The sequence below is a fragment of the Pteropus alecto genome, unplaced genomic scaffold (genome assembly GCF_000325575.1).
Source record: "Pteropus alecto unplaced genomic scaffold, ASM32557v1 scaffold326, whole genome shotgun sequence".
Lineage (NCBI taxonomy): Eukaryota > Metazoa > Chordata > Mammalia > Chiroptera > Pteropodidae > Pteropus > Pteropus alecto.
Window position 1 is genome coordinate 676,033 of NW_006438873.1, and position 19,866 is coordinate 695,898.

Below are 19,866 nucleotides of genomic sequence, written 5' to 3' on the forward strand. Positions count from 1 at the left end.
TCTTATTTGAAAGTTTTTGCCTTGATGCTAGAAGTTCATGATCTGAATTTTAAATTACACAAAGCAGTTAGACACCAGCACTATATACACTCTTTGGACTTAGTATGCCTCTTTCTCTTAAAACTGTCATTATTCAGGACCCTAGACCTCTCCTCCTCTCAGTGACTCCAAATAATAATTCACTTGTGTGTTTGCCCAGGACATGTGAGCTATCACTTCTCTAGGCTAGAACAGAAACAGGGGTCTTACTTGCCCCATCTCACCCCAAAACCAATCCCCAAACACTTCAGATTTCCCCAAGATTCTATTGCCTATCTTCACACCAGATTTCCCCAAGATTCTATTGCCTATCTTCACACCAAATTCTGTATTGTCTATAAATTTCTTTAATTGCTGCCAAATGAGCAATATAAGCCAAAAATGAAGTATTGGGAAGCTAATGGGTAGTTTGAGACAGTACAGCCTTAGAAAGCATAAAATCTAGGGTGGCTCCAAAGATCACAACCACAAGAACACCAGCATCACCTCTTTAGAGAGCTAGCTGCCACTGAATGACAGAGATCCAATGGCCTTTCAAACTCCAGAGAATGTGATTGGCCAGGTCCGTCAGAACCATATGCCAGTTACTCCAAGCAAAAGAAGAGATGGTGTAGGCAACAGGAGGAGGCAAAGAAAACCGAGCAGAGAAAAACAAAAATATATTTTTTAGGTTTTATTTTTGATGAGTTTATACTAGAATACAGATCTGAAAATGTTTTCATTTAGTATAGCATAGGTATTTCTTTATGGCTATATACACATTTATATTTTCTTTGACAAATACATATAATTCTATTGAATGAATACAGAATAATTAACTTACCCTTTTCTCATTACCCTAATAGTTTACCATTAAAAAAACTTTTTTGCCATTATACATTTACCTATTTTGGTTTCTGAGGAATATTGATTCAAATGGTTATGTACATATGGCAACTTATATAACTGACAATGGAATTGCCTTGTTTTCCACATTTTCCGAAATGATATTATTGCTTTTCTATGATTTAAAATCAATCTATTGGGGGAATCAATCTATTGATATGTCATCACTTTATTTTGGATTTTCCTGGTTATTGGTGATATTGGGTAATTTTCATCAGCTGTTTTTATTCTCTCTTCTTTGAACTGGCTGTTAGTTTTGTCCATTTTTCTACTGAGTTGCAGATGTTACTATTATTTATTTGTACTAGTGCTTTGACTATCAGGGATTATTATCCTTTATTTGTTTTAAACATTTTCTTTCAGTCTCTCATTTGTCTGTCAATGGACTCTGATGTTTTCCACACATAAATGGTAGTTTAATGTCAGCTCCTGGGTTGTGTATGATGTTTAAGAAGGTCTGCCACAAGCCAAGGTTATAAAAACGTTCTAAGTTTTTCTTGTACTTTAATATCTTACATTTATGTCATTAATCTTTCAGAGTTTCATTAGTGTGCTAAGGATAGATCTATGTCTCTTCAGAGTTAATTGTCCCAACGCCATTTGATCACTCCATCTTTCCCAAATGCAATGAAGAATCCTCCTTATCATATATACGGAGTGCCTAGAAGCTCCACATACTTTGGATGAGATCATCTCTTTGCTTCTGTGCCAAAATAAAGATGGAGCCCTAAAGCTCCACTTTCTAGTAGTCATGTCTTCTGGATAAGAGCTGCCCTCACATAGCCCTCTATAATGCCATTGGCCTGGATAAGAGCCGCCAGCAGCAGTCAAGAGGGAACCCAAGAGCTCTGGTGCTCCAGGTATGAGAACTCCTCCAGGGCTGGAGGGACCGCTAAAGGGCATGGGATTTCTTGGGTGATGAAAATGCTCTAAAATTAACTGTGGCGATGGTAGCACAACTCAACATAAAAGTCATTAATGGCTGATTACAAGGTATGTGAATTTTATCTCAATAAGGCTGTTATAAAAAATATCCTCCACCAGCCTCTAAATCACCATTGATAAAGAGTGGCTAGAACTCTCATGATCCTTATTAAACCCCCTGTTAAACCATCAATTTTCTCTTTCTGCAACAATGTCGTCACTTCCTGCCATGACTTCTCATTATACCTTGTGTCTGTTACCTTTCGTTCCTCTCCCCGCTGCCACTGCTAATGCCCACATGTTCTAGAGGTAGTAAGGCACTCCTCCCAGAACTCCCTAGCTCTTTTTTTAGATCACTTCTCATCATACATGTCATGTACTTACTACATAGTATTTCACTTTTTGGGGGTATTGTCCTACGAGATCTGAGGGCAGAAACTGTTTGCACATTTTGCACCTTGATGTATCCCAGCACATAAAACAGTGCTTGGCACGTTAGTAAATGCTCAATTAATCTTAATTGAATGAGTACTATCATTCTTTGCTGTATCACAATTCTATAGATGGTCAGAACCCGCTTGTCAACTTAAAAATACATTGGAGTTTTTGTTGGAATATCAATGAATTTATATATTTAATAGGAGGAAAAATATCTTTCACAAACTTGAGTCTACACAGAGACGTGGCTACCTTTCCATTTATTCTATTTTTTATATTTAAAAAATAAGTTTGTATTTTAACATCAATATTCATAAGCTAATTGCAAGATATATTTTTCTGTTTTGAGATCAGTCTTCAGTTTCATAGAGCAAGATGGAGAGCTTGACTGTATTTATTTGATGCTCTAGAATATAAATATCATAGGAATTGTCTGTGGTGCATTTATTTCTACAGGTGAAAGTGTTGACTTACCTTTTCCAGTTTATTTTATCTATTAATCTATTTAAGTTTTCTTTATTTTGTTTTAAATACTGCCCTCTGTTTAGTCCTACATTCTACCAAATGCTTTTGTTCTAATTGGCCCTTTCTCACTTCTAAGTGCAAGGTGCAGGGAGAGTTCCTCACCAACAAGGCTATATGTCTTTATATTTACTCACACAGAGGGAGCTTTAAGCCACTGTGGGACCTTGTATGTCATACAATCTTCAATTCTGAATATGTACGTCTTTCCCACTTACTGGGACAGTAGAGTGGTTTTAGTTTTGACCTTTACTGGTTCATTCTACTTGCAACTAAACATGATTGTAAGGAAACATTTACCTGATGGCACTAATTATATGGCAAGGATTGTGTGCTAAGCCCTTTACATAGATTATCTAGCATATTCTTCAAAACGTGTTTTGAGTGAAAAAGTAACATGAATATAGATTTTTATATTTAAGAAATTAAGCTGGCTACAGTGCTAAAATGCACTTGAGGGGGAGGAGGAGGGAAAAGTGGCCATGATGCTACTGCAGAAATCCAAATGAGATGGTTGCATGTTGGACTACAGGTGATGGGACATGGATTGGAACAAAATGGATGGATTCTAGAGGTATTTAGAAGATTGAATCTAGAGGACCTGAGGAGGAGGAAAGACTTGAGGATGACTCTCCAGTATGAATTCGCTGATGATGAGTGAGATGTACACTCTGCCTGAAGGCTTTCCCACATTCTTTACATTCATAGGGCCTTTCTCCGGTGTGAATCCTCTTATGTAGCGTGAGATGAGCAATCTGACTGAAGGCTTTGCTACATTCCTGACACTCAAAAGGTTTCTCCCCTGTATGAGTTCTTTGATGCAGAGTAAGGGATTTACGATGGCTAAAGGTTTTCCCACACATACTACATTCATAAGGTTTCTCCCCTGTATGACACCTTTGGTGACAGATCAGGGATGCCCTCTGTCTGAATGCCTTCCCACATTCAAGACATTCAAAGGGTCTTTTGCCAGTGTGGAGTCTCTGGTGTTGAACGAGGTAGGAGCCATCACTAAAGGCCTTCCCACATTCAACACATACATAGGGCTTCTCACCAGTATGAACCCTCTGGTGTTGAACGAGATGTGCAATTTGACTGAAGGCCTTACTGCATTCCTTACACTCATAAGGTTTGTCTCCAGTGTGTATTTTCTGGTGCTGTGCTAGATGTGCATTCTGGCTGAAGGTTTTGCTGCACTCTTTACATTCATAAGGCTTCTCTCCTGTATGAATTCTCTGATGATGCACGAGGTGTGTGCTCTGCCGAAAAGCTTTCCCACATTCCTTACACTCATGGGGTTTCTCTCCAGTATGGACCCTTTGATGAAGAGTAAGTGAGCCACGATGGCTAAAGGCTTTCTCACAGAGTGTACATCCATAAGGTCTCTCTCCTGTGTGAATTCTCTGATGAACGGTTAGGGACGAACCATGGCTAAAAGCCTTCCCGCACACATCACATTTGTAAGGTCTCTCTCCAGTATGAATTCTCTTATGCTGAATTAGTCCTATGTGATCCGTGAAAGCCTTCCCACAATCAACACAGTCAAAGGGCTTCTCTCCAGTGTGATAATATCTCCGATGACGTATAAGAGAAGCATTCTGCCTGAATGCTTTCCCACAGTCGACACATTCATAGGGTCTTTTTCCAGTGTGAATCCTTCGATGGTGAGCTAGGGATGAACAATCACTAAAGGCTTTCCCACATTCAATACATTCATAGGGTTTCTCTCCAGTATGGACTCTCTGATGTTGAGCGAGGTGTGCAAGCTGGCTGAAGGCTTTAGTGCACTGCTTACACTGATAAGGCTTCTCTCCAGTATGAACTCTCTGATGTTGAATAAGATGAGCATTCTGGCTGAAGGCTTTCCCACATTCGGCACATTCAAAAGGTTTTTCTCCTGTGTGTATTCTCTGATGTTGAGCTAAGTGGGCACTCTGGCTAAAAGCTTTCCCACACTCAATACATTCATAGGGTTTCTCTCCAGTATGAATTCTTTGATGAAGAGTAAGGGTTGAGATTTTGCTGAAAGTTTTCTCACAGTCATTACATTTCAAAAGTTTCTTTTCTCCAGAGACTTGCTTGTGTTTTTTTACAAATGAATGTGTTTTAAAGCTTTTCTTATCTGTGTCAAAATTACACATCTTCTCTTCAATGGGAAATACCTGCTTTATGTAAGGTAATGTACTCAGATGAAAAACTGTCCCAGATTTATTAGAATGATTTCTTTTCTCAATAAGTGCATCTAAGTGACTGACTGTCTCTTGCCTAAAATGTGGCTTCTGACTTACCGGCTCCCTCTCTAACAGGTCTTCACATTTCCAATTTTCCCCTAATGTGGAACACTCCAAGTCATAGCTTGTAAGTCTTTCCATTATCATTGCCTGGGATAATTTTTCTTCATGAATGTCAAAGTCTGCAGATAATTCCTTGACAATCCACACATACTCCAAGTCTGAAAGATATTAAGAAAGCGAATGTCTCATTTAATGCTAGAAGAACAAAAACTTCCAAAATGAAACCAGGTGAATCAAACAGTTATTGACACCCATAAAGGTTAATGTTTTTGACAGTTTTTAGATAAAGGTAGACAATGCAACCACCTTTACATTTCTGGAATAAACTCTCCTTAAGTATGGTATGTTATTTCAACATGACATTTTACTTTAAGATTTTATACCAATATTCATAATTGAGATTTACCTGTAATTTCCTTTTTTGGTGCTATTTTGGTAAGACTTTGGTATCAAAGGTTATGCTATCTTTATAAACACATTTTTTTTTTTAAAGCTCTCATTTTTATTCTTTGTCACAAAACATTTTAAACAATGTTGATGAAATTTTGGCTTAAAGGTTTTATAAAATTTATTTGTGAAACTATTTGGCATTGTTGCTTTTCTTGGGGGAGGGAGTTCTTAGATAAGTTTCTACATTTCTTCAATGGTAACTGGTCTATTGAAATTTTCTCTCTTCTGGTGTCAGTTGTGGTAATTTATATTCTCCTAAAATGTCATCTGTTTCATCGAAGTTTTCAAATTATTTACAGAAAGTTGAGAAAAATAAATTCTGATGATTCTTTTAAGTACTTATGCATTAGAGGTTATTTAGGATTCTTTCTTTTCCTGTGTTTTCTATCATTTGTCCTGACAGTTTATATATTTTACTGGTTTTCTACAGAAGCACAGATTTCATTAAATCTACTATTTTCTAACTCATGTATCCCTTACTTTTCTCTCTAGCAGTATATATCAGTATACATGATTTATTTTGGTTTTCCTTAAGATTCATTTTGTTTTGTCTAATATCTAGAATTGGATACTTAATTCACTTATTTTTTTTTATTTATGTATTAATGTACATTATTAGGGCTATAAGTGACCTACCAACAATCCTCTTCTTGAAAATATGAGAACTGACAACAGGAAAAGGCCATACTACAGCCACAGAACAAACGCTAACCATCTCATGTGAGGCTCATTTCCCTGCAATACATATCTATAAGCTGTTAACTAGTTTTCTTAACCAGAAAAACAGCTTTCAAGCAAGGCAGGGAAAAATTAATAATTACATTTGAAGAAAATAAACTGGGCCAAAAGTCTCAATGACTAAAATAAAAGTGGGGAGATGATAAACAAAGAGGAAGAAGGCAAATTAGTGAGCTAATTTCTTCATCTTTCATATGCATATCAAAAGATAATGTTTTGAATCTCAAGTGGATGAATTTTAAAATACAGATTTAAAAATATATGAAATCATAAAGGTAACAACTTTTGGGACTAAAAACCTTTCCAATTCAAGGCATGGGATAACATGAAAGGGAAAAAATCAGACATAAACAACAAAGCAAGAATAAATAACAACAACAATAAAAAGCAACAAGGAGAAAAATAATGAAAAGCAGAGGGAAGAACAGAGCTAAAATACTTTGTAACCCAGTAAACTCACATTATAAAGAAAATAAAATACTTAAAAACCAGTTCAAAAACCTAAATACAAATTTGTCTGAAGAATTCAGAAATGCTGAAAGTCAGCAATGATTAAAACAATATAATACTGGAGCAAAACTAGGTAAACATCAGTGGAACATAAAAGGGTTCAGAAACAAGCTGTGGGATTTGTAGGAAATCAGTAAAAGTAAAGGTGGTTGGTCATACCAGTAGGGAAGGGAAGATCTGTTTAGAAATGGTGTTTAGGAGAGATTTTTTGTACAACAAGAGAAAGGAACAAACTGTTTCTGCTATCTGAGTTATAGGAATCATGGTGATAGAACTAAGGCATTTGCTAAACAGTGCCAGTCTCATTGTGCACAGGCATGCCCAGATGCCCAGGAAGCCCAGTATTTATTTATTTGTTTGTTTGTTTATTTTTAAGTTTATTGAGGTAACATTGGTTAATACAATTATATAATTTTCAGGTGTACATTATCATTTGACATCTGTATATTCTACTGTGTGTTTACCATCCAAAGTCCAGTTTCCTTCAGCAACCATATATTTGATCCCTTATACCCACTTCACCCTCCTGCTAAACCCTATATTTGATCCCTTCACCCCGTCTACTTCCCCCTCCTCCCCGCCCCACTAGTAACCACTACTCTATAGTCCTCTGGTAACCACTAGTCTATAGTCCATGTCCATGAGTCTCTGTTTGTTTGTCCTGTTCATTTGTTGCTTTTAGGTTTCTATCTCACATATAAGTGATATCATGTGATTTTCAACTTTTTCTGTCTGGCTTATTTTGTTTAGCATGATTATCTCGAGGTCCATCCATGTTGTTGCAAGTGGCAGCATTTCATCTCTTTTTATGGCTGAGTAATATTCCATTGTATATATGTTCCACAGGGAAGCCCAATATTTAAAAAAATAAAATTGGGGGGCAATTTTGAGAAGTGTTTTCCAACAAGTCTTAGAGTGAAGAAACACCTTGAGAATAGTTTCCCCAGCTCTAGTAATTCTGGACTTACTTGGGCATGAGCCTGCTGTCACGTCTCTATTCACCACCCAAGGCTCTTTGCCTTGCTCCAATAAGGAGATCACATCTGGTTTAGAAATGCAAAGACCTGCATAAGAAAGATAAAAAAACTGGCTGTGGCTATTCCAGAGGTATGAGAGTCCAAATGGTATTGAAAGAAGAGTGACATTGTAGGAATATACTGATAAAGGCATGAAAGATGACTGAGATGGAAAGACTCCTATGGGGAGGAAGATACTCTTACCCACGGAAACCAGATTCCTGTAGTTCTCCAACATCACCTTCTTGTACAAAGTCCTTTGAGCAAGATTCAGCCATTCCCACTCATCTTGAGAGAAGTCTATGGCCACATCTGTGAAAGTCATTGAATCCTGAAGTGACAGAAATACAATCCTGTTCAATCAGTGTTCATGCACTTACTTAGATGGATCGAAGGTAAAGGATTACACTGTTCACACTTTGGGGGGAAAAAAACATTGTGCGTACATAAATGTACTGAAGGTCTAAATGATCCAGGTGAGGTGGTTAGTTACTGGATAACTTTTCAGCCTAGGTACACTTTACATATGAAAAAAAATATATGACTGACTGTAGGGAGCTAAAGCTCCCCAAATTCGAAAGAGTGTACTTTACATATGAAAAAAAATATATGACTGACACTCTCCACATTTGGAGCATTTACAATTTTATGAAATGACTGTTTATGAAAACATGTTCATGACATTTAAAACAGAATATCATTCAGTACTAAATTATTTTATCTGTGGTAGGAGCTAGATCACTTTTCTACACAGAGAAATTAAAGAGCTCTGGGACTGTGAGGGAAAGTTTCAAAGAAGGATGCTGACCTGAAGAACATGATTTCAATCTCCACAATATATTCTAAAAAATCTTAGTGTTCTTGAGATGTTAAAAGGTGTGCCTAAAAAATGAAAGAAAAAAAAATGCCTAGCAACATTCTTTTCTTTTGAAATAAAAGCGTATTTGTATTATGAGAGAAGACATTTGGAAAGTTGGTTTTTGATGATCTGCTAAGAAGTATTAAGAGAGATCATATGAGGTAAGCACATGTCATGCAACCTGTGTTTTGCTACATGGGCTGAATGTCCTAACCAACCAGCAAGTGATATCAGTCATCCATTCTGTGGGTGCTGCCTGCAGATTTTCCATTTCTTATTTTGTGATTTCACTTACATCGACATCTAAGAATGAGTTTTAAATAACCATCAGAGAAAAAGGTCAGACTATTCTAAAGAATTCAGACTCTGGTACTGACTAGCTGGATGATCTTGGCCAACTTAATTAACTCTCCAGTGCCTCAGTTTACCCACCTGAAAAATGGGAATAATGTTAGTACCTACTTCATAGTAGCACTGTGAGAATTAAATGAAATAACAGGGACAGTACCTGGCTAAATGCTCAAGAATTGTTACCTAGGATAATGACGAAGAGAGGATGGGAAAGAGAAGGAGGATGGGGTCAAAAACAGGTGAAACATTTGGTTCAATACTTCAATAAGAGTTCACTTATATTTTATCTAATTTCAGTATAGTATCGTATTTAAGAACATGGTCTCTGAAGCCAGACCAGCTAAGTTCAAATCCTGTTCTTTTCATGAAGCCTATTAGTTTTGTTTTAAATAACTCAAAAGAACAATCTCTTGTATTTACATACACATATTTACTATTTCTGTTGCATTTCTTTCATTCCTGATATTCCAAATTCTCTTCTGGTATAATTTCTATGTGAAGAAATTTCTTTGGCAATCCCTCTAGAAATCTGTCAATGAACAGTCTTAGTTTTCCTTCATATGAGAAACTATTTCACCTTCATTCTTGAAGGCTAATTTTACTGGACACAGTTCTTTTCTTTACGTACTTAAGAAAAGTTCTACTTTCTTCTGACTTCCATGGTTTCTGATAAGAAATCCACAGTTTTTCAAATCACCATTGCTCTTTATGCTAAACATTGTTTTTTGAGGTTTTTTCATTTCTTTAGTTTTCAGCAGTCTGATTACAAAGTGTCCTGGCAAAGATTTCTTTGCATTTTTCACATTGGAGTTTGCTAAACTTTGTGGATCCACAGGTTTGTGCCTTTTACTAAAGTTGGTAATTTTTCAGGCATTATTTCTTCAAATATTTTTTCCGCTCCACTTTTTTCTCTTTCTTTGGGATTCAATGATATAAATGTTAAATATTTTGGCATTGTCTTACAGGGCTCTGAGACTCTGTTTAATCTTTTTTTCCGTTATTTAAATTAGATAGTTTCTATTTGCCTTCACATTTACTCTTTTCTTTGTCATCCCCACTGTGCCACTAAGCTGACCCAATGAGCTTATTTTGGTTATTATAGTTGTCATTTCTTGATATTTTCTCTTTCTTTGCTGAGACTCTCTGTTTCAAGAATGTTCACCCTTACTTGGAGCATTTTTATAATAGCTGCTTCATCGTTATTATCAGATAATTCCAACATCTGTGGCACATCAATGTTAGCATTTGGTGATTGTCTTTCCCCGTATGAATTGAAATTTTCCTAGTTTTTAACCTAAGTAATTTTGGATTGTATCCATGACATTTTGGATGTTATGAGACTCTATGTCTTGTTTAAATTCTATGGAGAAGGTTGATATTGTGTTCAAACTCCAAGTTCTAACCAGCCCTCTGTGAGCTGTGTTTCAAACGCAGTTACATTTTCAAAGCCTTTGTAGTGATATTAACCTCCATCCTACTTGTGTACCCACTCATGGACATTGGTCTAATCCTTAGTTTTAGATACATGCATGAGCAACTCAGAGTAAGCCCGGAGTTCATAAACCATTTTATGTGGTTTGATTGCCAAAGCTCCGCCCTCTCTGTGATCTCTCCAGTATCCTCCGTTTCCCTGGGGCTCCCCTTTTTAGTCCACTGGCCAGGTAACTGGGGCTTATTTATCCTATCCCACTGTGCATTTGCCACAACTGTACCTAGCCTCTGGGGAAAAGCAGGAAGAGGGCAGAAGCACCCCACCCTCTGGGGAACACAGCTTCTCCAATCACAGAGAAAATTTCTCCTCCCTCAGAGTTTTAGACTCTTGCAGACCCTGCTGCAATTGTCAGGGCACACGAAAACAGAATATTTTTTTAAAGGGACACTTCCACTGCCACTCTGAGCATTAGATCCCTTCTCCACTTCCTGAGCCTGAACTAAAGGTTGTTCATGTAGTTCTTTCTATACAGGCCAATGTCACTTCTGGGTTTTATGCTTTCTGAATCCATACTAGGAGGTATTGGGAGGGGGAAAAAAAGGTAAACATGTTTGGGAGTACTCCACATTTTGGGCTCCTTCTCCAATCTGCCTGCTACTATTCACTTTTTAGACACCTCAAACTGCTGCTCTAGGCACACTGTTCTTGTTTACAGCAGCTATCACTGGGAAAGACAGGGTGCAGTGTGCTCAGTCCACCTTACCCAGGACCAGGACACTCTCAGTGTAAATTATTACTTTTAAAATTAATATTTCATAAGAAATAAAAAACTACTGGATAGTCAGTGCTTCCTATGCATCAATTGTAGTTCTACATAATATTGTAGTTCTTCAACTTGTGTGTGTGTGTGTGTATGTCTATGTGTATGGAACTACATATGCATGTAGGCAAATATAGCTGATGCTTAAAATAGTGCTTATTATGTGCCAAGTACTTCTCTAAACACTTAAAACATAATTCATTATTCCTCACAACAATCCGATAAATTAGTACTATTGTTATCACCATTTTATGGTTGTGAAAACTGAAATTAAGGTGATGTCTAGTATATGGTGGAGCTAGAATTTGAATCCAGGCAATTTGGTTCCGGAGTCCATGTTACTAAACTTTATGACATACTCTGCCACACTTTAAAGTATTCTCCTCCGACAACAATAATGCTTTTGTTTAGTGTTTAAATACTTAAGAAACAAGGTCCATTGGTAGTACAAGTATTTTGGCTTATCATGTAAGAAAAGGTATTTGGCTTTGATATCAATTGTTCATTGTGTCTTTGATATAAAGTAAAAACAATTTTACTATCTTAAGTTATTTTTGATTTCCTCCACTTCCTTCAAGATGCAACTCAGGAATCACTTCCTCTGTGGTTAAAGTCCTCCCAACTCTACCTCCCTCCAAGTGTGTGAGACTGTGCAGGCAATATCCTGTGCAAGGTTCTCTCACCAAGGAGGCAAAAAAGAGCTAAAATAGATTTCTTCTTGGCAGATAGTGGCCTGTCACAGAGCCTCAGGCCAGAGGAAGCAGCACCTTTTCCTAATTCACCCAAAGGCGCTCATATGGGCTCTTAATGGCCCTTCCCCACTACTCCACAAGAAGTCTACTCTCCATGTGCAGCACTGATCACTTCATATAAATAAATGTTTGCTGCCTTTTCATTTCTCCAACAGACTGCAAGCTCTCTGAGAGCCAGGATAGGGATTTAGGAACTAGACAGATCATGGCTTGCTTTCAAATTTCCTCGAAGGACTGTATTCCTGTGTAGTCCGATGCTTATGAAAGGACTGAGCATGAAGGAAGGGCTCAGGTGGGTTATTTCTTGAATGAAGAATAAATAGCAAATAGGAAGAAGAGGAAGCTCTGAGAGGTCACTGGGCTGTTTGAGTCTATCCCTGTGACCCCACCACTCATCAGAAAGGGAAGAAATAGGAACCAGGCACCAGGACAGAACTCTTAAGCAGAGTTTTCAGAAGCAAACAAATATTGCCAAATCCTGAAAAGCAAAACTGTATTGTAAGGGGGAAAGAGAGAGTACTAACTCACCGGGGGCATGGCTTTACAAAGTTCGATTCCTATCACCTCCTCCTCCTCCTGGCTCCTCATGTGAAGGGCTTTCCCCTGAAGAGGGCAGAGCTACAGAGGAGAAATTAGTGAACAGCTCTAAGAATCACTGCCTAGAAACTTTCTTCCCTTCAGCTCCCTCTGTTTTCACTCCACTACTCCCATCTACCCTTCCCTCAGTCCAGGCACTCGCTGGGACACCTACAATTTACAGCTGGGGCTCTGCTCTGCATTTTCAGGCTGAGCACAACACCTCCCTCAAAGCCACCCATTTATTAACAACAGAGATGTACCAAGTACGCTACATCTATTACTTACTCTGATTTAACCTTCACGTTGTCAATGAAAACAGGAAATACTATCACCTCTTCACACATGAAACCTCTGGGAAGTGAAGTCTTTTGCATAAGTCACACAGCTTGCAAATAATGGAGCCTGGGCACCAACCTAGGTCTACCTGGCTCTATCATCCAAAGTTTTTGCTGAAGCAGACACCAGAATATAATAGAAAATATGTCCCCTGTGCAACTAACTAGCCAGGATTCCATAGATCCTATGAGACTTGGAATCATCTTCCCCAGCAAGTCCACGTGACTTGCAGATAACTGAACCAAAAAATCATCGGAGGAGCCAGGTAACACCCAGGTTCTCATTTTGCTTTGTTACAAACTATAGTTTGTCCCCTCTGAGCCAAGTTTCTTCTATTAGAAAGAGGATACAAGTATCTGACGGAATTCTAGTTTCTCTTCTGTAAACTCCACTGCTTCTTGAAAGCATTACTATAATGATAATAACAATGAATGCTTACTGAGCATTTACTATGTGGCAATGACTACACTGAGTGCTTTTCACTCATGACTCATTTCATCCTTATAACAGTCCTGTGCAGTATGTTATCTCCATTTTACATAAGAGAAACTAGGTCAGAAAATTTTTTTAAAAACTTGCTCAGTGGAGATTTTAGGATATGAATGCCTGAAGTTACTTAACTCTTTCAGACTTGATTTCTTCAACTGTCCAAAATGGTTAAGAATACCTACCTCCAGGCCTTGTCGAAGAGATTACAGGAGAGCCAGGACAGAGGGGTACTCCGGAGTCAGCCTGTCCTGGATCTGAATCCTGGCTCCTCCACCACTAGCAATCACTTGTCCTCTCTCTGATTCAGTGTCCTCACCTGTAAAAAGGAGATGAGGTAGGTTCCACTTCATAATGCTGTGAGGCTCGGTGTTGATATTCCCCAAAGGTTTCTGAACTGTCTGTCAGGAAACGTCGGCGGTCATTAATGCATGCACTGAAACAGGTGAAGAACAATACGTATGAATGGCACTTCCTTCCCCTCTCTCTTACCCACTGTGGGAAGGGAATGCTCGCTTCCCTGGGTCCTTGGAGATACCCACAAAGACCAGGAAGCACTGTCTGTTAGATGACTCCTGGCAAGTCAAGAAACTTCCCTGAATTCAGCTCCATACTCTGGCCCAAGGGGACCCTCCAAGCCTTTTGGACTTCAGGGTCTACCAGCTTGAGGCCCGGGACATCCTCCTCCAACACTTGGGCCCGAGGAACGGCACCCCCAAACCTTAATTTCCACCCTTGCAGCCCCACCTCAGCCATCTGTCACTCTTACCTGGGTACTCAGTCCCGAGGACGTTTGGACGCTTCCCGAGTTCCGCCCGCCCCAGGTGGCGCAGCAAGGTGCTTCGGCCGCCGCGCCCCAACGGGGCACTGGCGCAGAACTCTAGGGTTTGGCCCACACTGGCTTCTTGGCGGTTGGGTCTGCGTGTGGGTGGATGGTCTCCTCCGGGGGTCCCAGATCTCTGCCCCGTCAGCCTCTCGTTCATTCCAATACACACCGCCTCTCACATGCTGCTGGAACTCGCACAGCGCACAAAAACTCAAGGCAGGAGCAAGCTCCCTGCCCCGCCCTTCCAGTCCCACGGCACACTCCCACCCGCCTGCTCCCCGCTAACACGTACTCTCTACACATACCACGCACCGTCGCCTCGCCCCCGTAGTGCCTCCGCCGCGGCCCCCAAACGGCTAGCGGACCCCTTCCCAGACCCCGCTGACTCTCATTACGGCTCCCCAAGCTCTCGCCGGAAGTGGGCGTACCCCGCCGCGACAACCCCTGGGAAATGTAGTGCCTACCGGGCCGCATCCACGTCCCGGAATCAGGCGATAAGGTGGCCAGGCACAGTTCCCTTCCAGGCCTGGTGATCAGCGCCCTCTGTCCCCTACAAGTGCCGCCTGGGGGAAACAGTCGCCTAGCAGCTTCTCGGCCCCAGTTGGACCGCATCCATAACAACCCGCCTTGGGACACCTGGGAGCCCTGGTGAGGTTCCTAGTGTGCAAGCACAGCTGTCTTGTTTGGAAATCTAACTGGGAGCTGGGCACTCGGCCGCTCACTGGGGCCCAGTAGGTGGGTCTAGAAGCGGAGCCTCTGGAAAGGAGAATCGATTCATTTCCATTTTGCCTGGTATTTTGTGCAAATGTGATTTGTGACTGTGTGTGTGACATGACTTGTGTCATACCAACCAGTTCTCCTCTGATATAATCTACCCCAGCCCATTTTGTCCCTCCCTACTGGAATGAGGGCCCCATGAAGATACAGAGCTGCTTAACACTATTTACGGTTGTATTCTCTCTCACTGACTAGAAGAGTGTTTGATGTACAGTCACGTATAGCTTAACAACAGGGACAGGTTTGAGAAATTCACTGTTAGGCAAATTTCATCACTGTGCAAACACCATAGTGCACTTACACAAACCTAGATGGTCTAGTCTACTGCACACCTAGCCTGTATGGTATAGTATATTACTCCTAAGCTACAAGGCTGTAGAGCAGGTTACAGTACTAAATACTGTAGGTGAATGTAACACAATGGTATTTGTGTACCCAAACATATTTAAAAATAGAAAAAGTACAGTAAAAATATGGTATCAAAAATTAAAATTGGCACACCTGTATAAGACACTTACCATTGAGCCTGCAGGACAGAAGTTGCTCTGGGCAAGTCAGTGAGCGAGTGATTAAATGTGACAGCCTATAGAACACTACTGTACACTAGTGTAAGCTTTATAAACACTACACTTAGACTATACTAAATTTTGAAAATTTATCTTTTTTCAATAAATTTTAGCTTAATGCAACATTATTACATCATAAACTTTAATTTTTCAAATTTTCCGTTTCTGTAATAACATTTAGCTTAAAACACATCGAACAGCTGTACAAAAATATTTTTTCTTTACATCTTATTCTATAAGCTTTTTTCCTATTAAAATAATGTTTTTAAACTTTTTAAAATCTTTTTATTAAAAACCAAGAAACAAACACACATATTGACCTAGGGCTGGCTACACAGGGCCTGAATCATCAATATCACTGTCTTGCACCTCCACATCTTGTCCCACTGGGAGGTCTTCAAGGCCAATAACACAAATGGAGCTATCATCTGTGATGACAATGCCTTGTTCTGGAATACAACCTAAAGGACCTGCCTGAGCCTCCTTCTTGAGAATTTCAGAAATATGTCCACGTGTGCTTGATTTCTTTATTTCATCATAGATTTGCTTGTAAGCAGATAGTGCACCATGAACATTCCTCTCTATTATTGAAAACCTTTCAACATTGGGGTCCATGTTTTCAAACTTTTTAAGGAGCTTGCTGAGGTCTCCAAAAGCTTCTGCCAAACCCTTTACTGTGAATTCTCTTGGGGGTTCTTTTTCTTCTGCAGCTACCTTTGCTCTTGCCTCTTCAGCTATGCGCTCCTGCTCCAGTTCCAACAACTCCTCATTGGTCAGTTCCTCAGGAACCACTTCCAGGAGCTCCTCAATGTCATCCTCATCCACACCCATGTTAAAGTTGTTTGCCATCTCAACCACAGCCTTGTTGATTTTTGCAACCTCCTCATCCTTAGCAAATCCTTTGAAGTCATGGACGAATCTCTTGAGTGTGTTCTTCCAAATGCTATTCATACACTCCTTGGTGACATCACCCCAAGCCCAAGCAAGGTTCTTGATGCAGTCATAGATGTTGTAATCCTTCCAGAATTGCATCAGTGTCTTCTTAGTGTCTTCTTCAACTGCAGCAATAGCCTGGGCAAAAGTCCTTCTCAGGTAGTAGGCCTTAAAAGCTGCTATAACTCCTTGATCCATTGGTTGGATCAAAGAGGTGATGTTTGGGGGGAGAAATACCACTTTGATATTGGGATGAAGATCACCAATAAAAGGAGGATGTCCGGGAGCATTATCAACAATAAGCAAAATCTTGAAAGGTATGTTATTCTCCAAACAGTACTTCTCCATTTCATTGGCATAGCAATTCAGGAGGGCATCTTGGAAAAGGAGCTGGGTCATCCATAACTTTTTATTGCTCCTGTAGTACACTGGCAGTGTGTGCTTACTGATATGCTTGAAAGCCCTGGGGTTCTCACTGTGCCAGATGACAAAGGGTTTCAATTTGTAACCTGCAACATTGCCCCCAAGCAACACTGTAATCCTGTCCTTAAAAGTTTTGAAACCTGGTATTGACTTGGCCTCCTTATGGATGAAAGTCCTTTTAGGCATCTGTTTCCAGAATAGCGATGTTTCATCCATATTGAATATTTGCTCTGGCAAGTAGTTTCCCTCTATAATCAGCTTATCTAGAGTTTCCAAAAATTCTTCAGCTGCTTTCATATCAGCACTCGCAGACTCATGACTCACTTTCGCATTATGCAATGAATAACGATTCTTGAATCGTTTAAACCACCCAGAGCTAGCAATAAATTCAACATTGTAGTTGGGTCCAGCTTTTTCTTTCAACATCGCAAACAAACTTTTTGCTTTGGCAGTGATCGTCATGGTGCTGAGAGGAATACGTTTCTGTCTCTGGTCTTCAATCCAGGTTATTAGAAGTTTCTCCATGTCTGATATAGGCCCCTCTCGAATTTTCGTTAGTCTCGTTGTCTTCAATGAAGCAGATCCTTTAATAGCTTCTGTCACTTTGTTCTTGTTCTTCAAGATCGTAGCTATGGTGGAATGAGACATGCCTGACTGGCGAGCAATAACCATCACTGACTTTCCACCTTCATAGTCTTTAATCACATTTAATTTCGTTTCCAGGTCAATTGCTCGACGTGGCCTCTTGCTGGCAACATTAGCAGTAGATTTTGTACACTTAGGGGCTATGATGAACAAAACAACACCAGATTAAATCAAGCACAAGGGAAATGATGTAATCAAGAAATGTGAAAAACGCAAGATATATGAGGCTGTTGCTGGCATAACACGACATAGTTTCATAGAAAACATTTTTTTCTTAAGTAGAGAGTGCAGTCCAAAACAACAATAAAATGTACATACATAAACCAGTAATATAGTCACTTATTATCATCAAGTATCACATACTATATATAATCATATGTGCTCTACTTTTATATGACTGGCAGCACAGGTCTGTTTACACCAATAACCCACAAACACGTGAGTAATGAATGATCTATGACGTCACTCAGTGATAGGAATGTTTCATCTCCATTATAATCTCATGGAACCACTGTTGTGTATGGGGCCTGTCGCTGACTGAAACATCATTATGTGGCATATAACTGTACTAAGTACTCAGAAAAAAAAAATAATTTAGCATTAGCAGTCTCATTGTGACACAGCTATAGAAAATGGTCCATCACATGTGACCTAAAAATTAAGTCACTCAGACACAATCAATCACTCAAAGCTACGCATCTAGACTGGCTTTCCAGGATCCAATTTCTCAGACTTCATGGACTCCATAATGAAGCTAATTCTAGCTGTGAAGATGCTGTCTCTAAGTGAAATCTTAGTGTTTGTAAAATTTTGTAGCTGGTTATTTGAGTTGGATAAAAGCAACACTAATACTTTCCATTTTAAGAAATATAAAGAGCTTGAAAACCACTCGCATCTTCGCAAAAAAAAAACATTCGACAAACTGAAAATTAAAAATTTGCAAAAAAAAAAAGATCCATCAGGGAATTGAAGTCACAAAGAAAACCACCACCATGAAATCTGGAGTCAGAGGAATACAGAAAATCATAGCAAATATCAGCTTACCTGAAGCAGAAGCTGCAGGAGGCATAAACTGGTACAAATTCTTAATTGATAATTTTAGTGAATTACTGGAAAATAAGTGTGGACTAGCTTGTGACTTCAAAAACTCCTGAGGGCCCCTACAAGAACTCCATGAAATTTTCACACTAAAGACTGAGGTGTGTGTGTAGGGTCGGGGGGGGAACCTCCTTGTGTTTTGGGCAGGGGAGGGGAAAAGTAAATATTTTGAAATACAGGCATTCTTCTTAACACTCCAAGGAAAACTACATATGAGAGCCTCTTTGGACCTGGAGGAAGGCCAACAGGGCAGCTCCAGCCCCTCTAGCCTTCCTATCTCAGTCAGGGCTAAGAAAGACTTTTGAAGGTCACAGATCAAGGACTCAGGTCCACTGACATAAAGAGATTTAATAATGATTATAGAATGCTTCCCCTTCTGATACTTTACTACCACACCAACAGCACTTCAGTGTAACAACAGCAGATTACAACTAGCAGAAAGACACAGATTCTATTTAAGGAGTTCTGAGGGAAATCCAAAGACAATAGGCGGAAGGAAAGAAAGCAAAGTAACCAGAGGAAACCAAAGTCTCTGGCAGCTATAGCTACAGCTACAGTAAACATTAAACGCAACCCAGATCCTAGCCAGATGAACATAAGACCCACCTAAAAACCTAATTACGTTGGTTTCTATTACCTAGAACATCATGTCCAGCTTTCAACAAAAAAATTACAAGGTAGGCACAAGAAAAAATACAGCATGACGAGACAAAGCAAGCATCAGAACCAGACTCAGAGATGGCACGGATTTTGGAATTTTCATATCAGGAATTCAGAATGACTATAATTACTATGTTAAGGTTACTAATGGGAAAAGAAAACAACAGGCAAGAACAGAAGGGTAATGTAAGCAGATGAGTGGAAACCCTTAAAAAAGAATCAAAGCACTGTGACAAAAATAATGTCCTTGATGGACTCATCCACACAGGTGAGAAAAGAATGAGTTTGAAGACATGTCAATAGAAACAAAAAGATATGTCAATAGAAATTTCCCAAACTGAAAGGAAAAGAGAAAAAAAAGAATGAAAAGAAAAGCCTCAGGAAATCCAAGAATTGTAGGACAATTGAAAAAATGTAACTTATACACAACTGGAATGTCAGAAAGAGAGAGAAAGCAGAAGACATGTTTGAAGGGTTAATGACCAAGAGTTTCTCAAGGTTAATGAC

The 19,866-nt window shown here is 39.5% G+C and overlaps 2 protein-coding genes across 4 annotated transcripts in view; both read right to left on the reverse strand.

Annotated features, from left to right (window-relative positions):
- LOC102880433 (zinc finger protein 470) overlaps positions 1-15,622 on the reverse strand; it is a 34,057-nt gene extending 18,435 nt beyond the window's left edge. The window contains exons 1-5 of the mRNA XM_025049636.1: positions 14,570-15,622; positions 12,559-12,648; positions 8,021-8,147; positions 7,769-7,864; positions 3,439-5,260 (exon numbers count right to left, since the gene is read on the reverse strand). Of these exons, the coding sequence (XP_024905404.1) occupies positions 3,439-5,260; positions 7,769-7,864; positions 8,021-8,147; positions 12,559-12,648; positions 14,570-14,869 (2,435 nt within the window). The 5' untranslated portion in view covers positions 14,870-15,622. The remainder of the gene's footprint in view (positions 1-3,438; positions 5,261-7,768; positions 7,865-8,020; positions 8,148-12,558; positions 12,649-14,569) is intronic.
- A 106-nt stretch (positions 15,623-15,728) lies between these two features.
- ZFP28 (ZFP28 zinc finger protein) overlaps positions 15,729-19,866 on the reverse strand; it is a 30,379-nt gene continuing 26,241 nt past the window's right edge. For all 3 annotated transcript variants that reach the window (XM_015592525.2, XM_015592531.2, XM_025049593.1), the window contains one exon: positions 15,729-17,741. In XM_015592525.2, coding sequence (XP_015448011.1) covers positions 15,931-17,741 — 1,811 coding nt within the window. In that variant the 3' untranslated portion in view covers positions 15,729-15,930. The remainder of the gene's footprint in view (positions 17,742-19,866) is intronic.